Source organism: Phytophthora infestans, genomic scaffold (assembly GCF_000142945.1).
Source record: "Phytophthora infestans T30-4 supercont1.3 genomic scaffold, whole genome shotgun sequence".
Lineage (NCBI taxonomy): Eukaryota > Oomycota > Peronosporomycetes > Peronosporales > Peronosporaceae > Phytophthora > Phytophthora infestans.
In genome coordinates, this window is record NW_003303756.1 from 3,153,685 (window position 1) to 3,155,147 (window position 1,463).

The following is a 1,463-nucleotide window of genomic DNA, read 5'->3' on the forward strand; positions in this document are numbered from 1 at the left end:
TGGTGGGCGGTGTGCCGTTCCAAGTCGTCGATGGGGTCGAGCGACCATTCGCATACACTAGCCGGAAGATGAAATCAGCGGAGCTCAAGTATCCAATGCAGCAGCAGGAACTACTTGCAATCGCCAATGCTTTAGCAGCGTTTCAAATCTATTGTTTACATCGACTAGCAATGATTGAGAAGGACCACAAGTCACTCGAGGGTATTTTCCCGCAGAAGATGGCGAATCGACGGTTGGCCCGGTGGTACGACATCCTCGCCGAATACCCACCAGTTTTCACGTACTTACCTGGAGCGAAGAATGGTATTGCGGACGCCCTGATTCGAAGACCGGATACCAAGCCTGAAACAAAGTAGTTCCATGATTTGCTTGTCCCAGGTTTCAAAGAGACGAATGACCAGCTTCGCGTAGCGGAAATTCGACCTACGAATGACCTGATCGAGTCCGCTATCAGCGGTATACAAAAGACAAAGTCATTCGGGAGATTCGACGCGCGATCGAGCGGCGTGGTACGACATCAGGCGTTTGTGGTGTTTCTGAGAAACAGTACAAGCTTTCTTCGAGAAGAAGAACTTACTCTGGTATCAAGGAGCGACTGACAAAAAACATCGGATCGTAGTCCCGAACGTGGTAGCGCTGAAACATCGCGTTATCGCTGAAGTACACGATTCTAATTACGGTGGTCATCCCGGCACGGATCACACATTCCTGAAGCTACGTGCTGACTGGTATTGGCCGCGGATAGTCCGTACGATCAGAAAGTACATCACCGATTGTGAAGAGTGCAGACGGAACAATCCTCGATTGACGAAGACCCCTGGGAAGTTGGAGCCTCTACAGATTCCGGAAGAATGATGGCGTTCGATTTCAATGGATTTCATCACGGACTTACCGGACACGAAGAGCGAGAAGAACTCGATTTGGGTAGTTGTGGACCGGTCGACCAAGCATCCAAATTTCATCGCGACGACGAAGACGGTTTCTGCTAAAGAGGTCGCGACACTGTTCATCGACAACAAGCTTCACGGTCTACAGCAAGACATTGTGTCGGATAGGGATACCACGTTCGTCTCTGGATTCTGGAGCCAAGTTTTTGACAATGTGGGCACCAAACGCAAGATGACAGTAGCATACCGAGCTTAAGGTGATGGACAAACAGAGAGGATGAACCGGACTCTAGAAAAGTACCTTAGCTGTTTCGTATCCCCGCGACAGGATGACTGGGATGTGCACCTTGCGAATGCATAGTTTGCCATCAACTTAGCCGTCAACTCGAGCATCAAGATGTCGCCATTAGAAGCTGACATTGGCTACGTCCCGCACAACATACAAACAAGGACGGTGAAACTCAACCCCCCGTAGACATGCATTTTCAAATCATTTTTAGAAAGGCCAACAAGACAAAAAAACTCGACCCCTTTCGTGGTCTCACCTGCGATTGGTAAAAATTAAACCGACCCAAC

General features: G+C 49.3%; 1 protein-coding gene across 1 annotated transcript; it reads right to left on the minus strand.

Moving 5' to 3' along the window:
* Positions 1-450: 450 nt before the first annotated feature.
* PITG_02681 (uncharacterized protein) lies at positions 451-881 on the minus strand (the record flags this gene model as incomplete). The annotated part of the gene is made up of 3 exons (XM_002907541.1): positions 451-553; positions 608-708; positions 753-881. The coding sequence occupies 3 exons, from the start codon at positions 879-881 to the stop codon at positions 451-453; spliced, it is 333 nt and encodes a 110-aa protein (XP_002907587.1).
* Between the last annotated feature and the right edge of the window lie 582 nt (positions 882-1,463).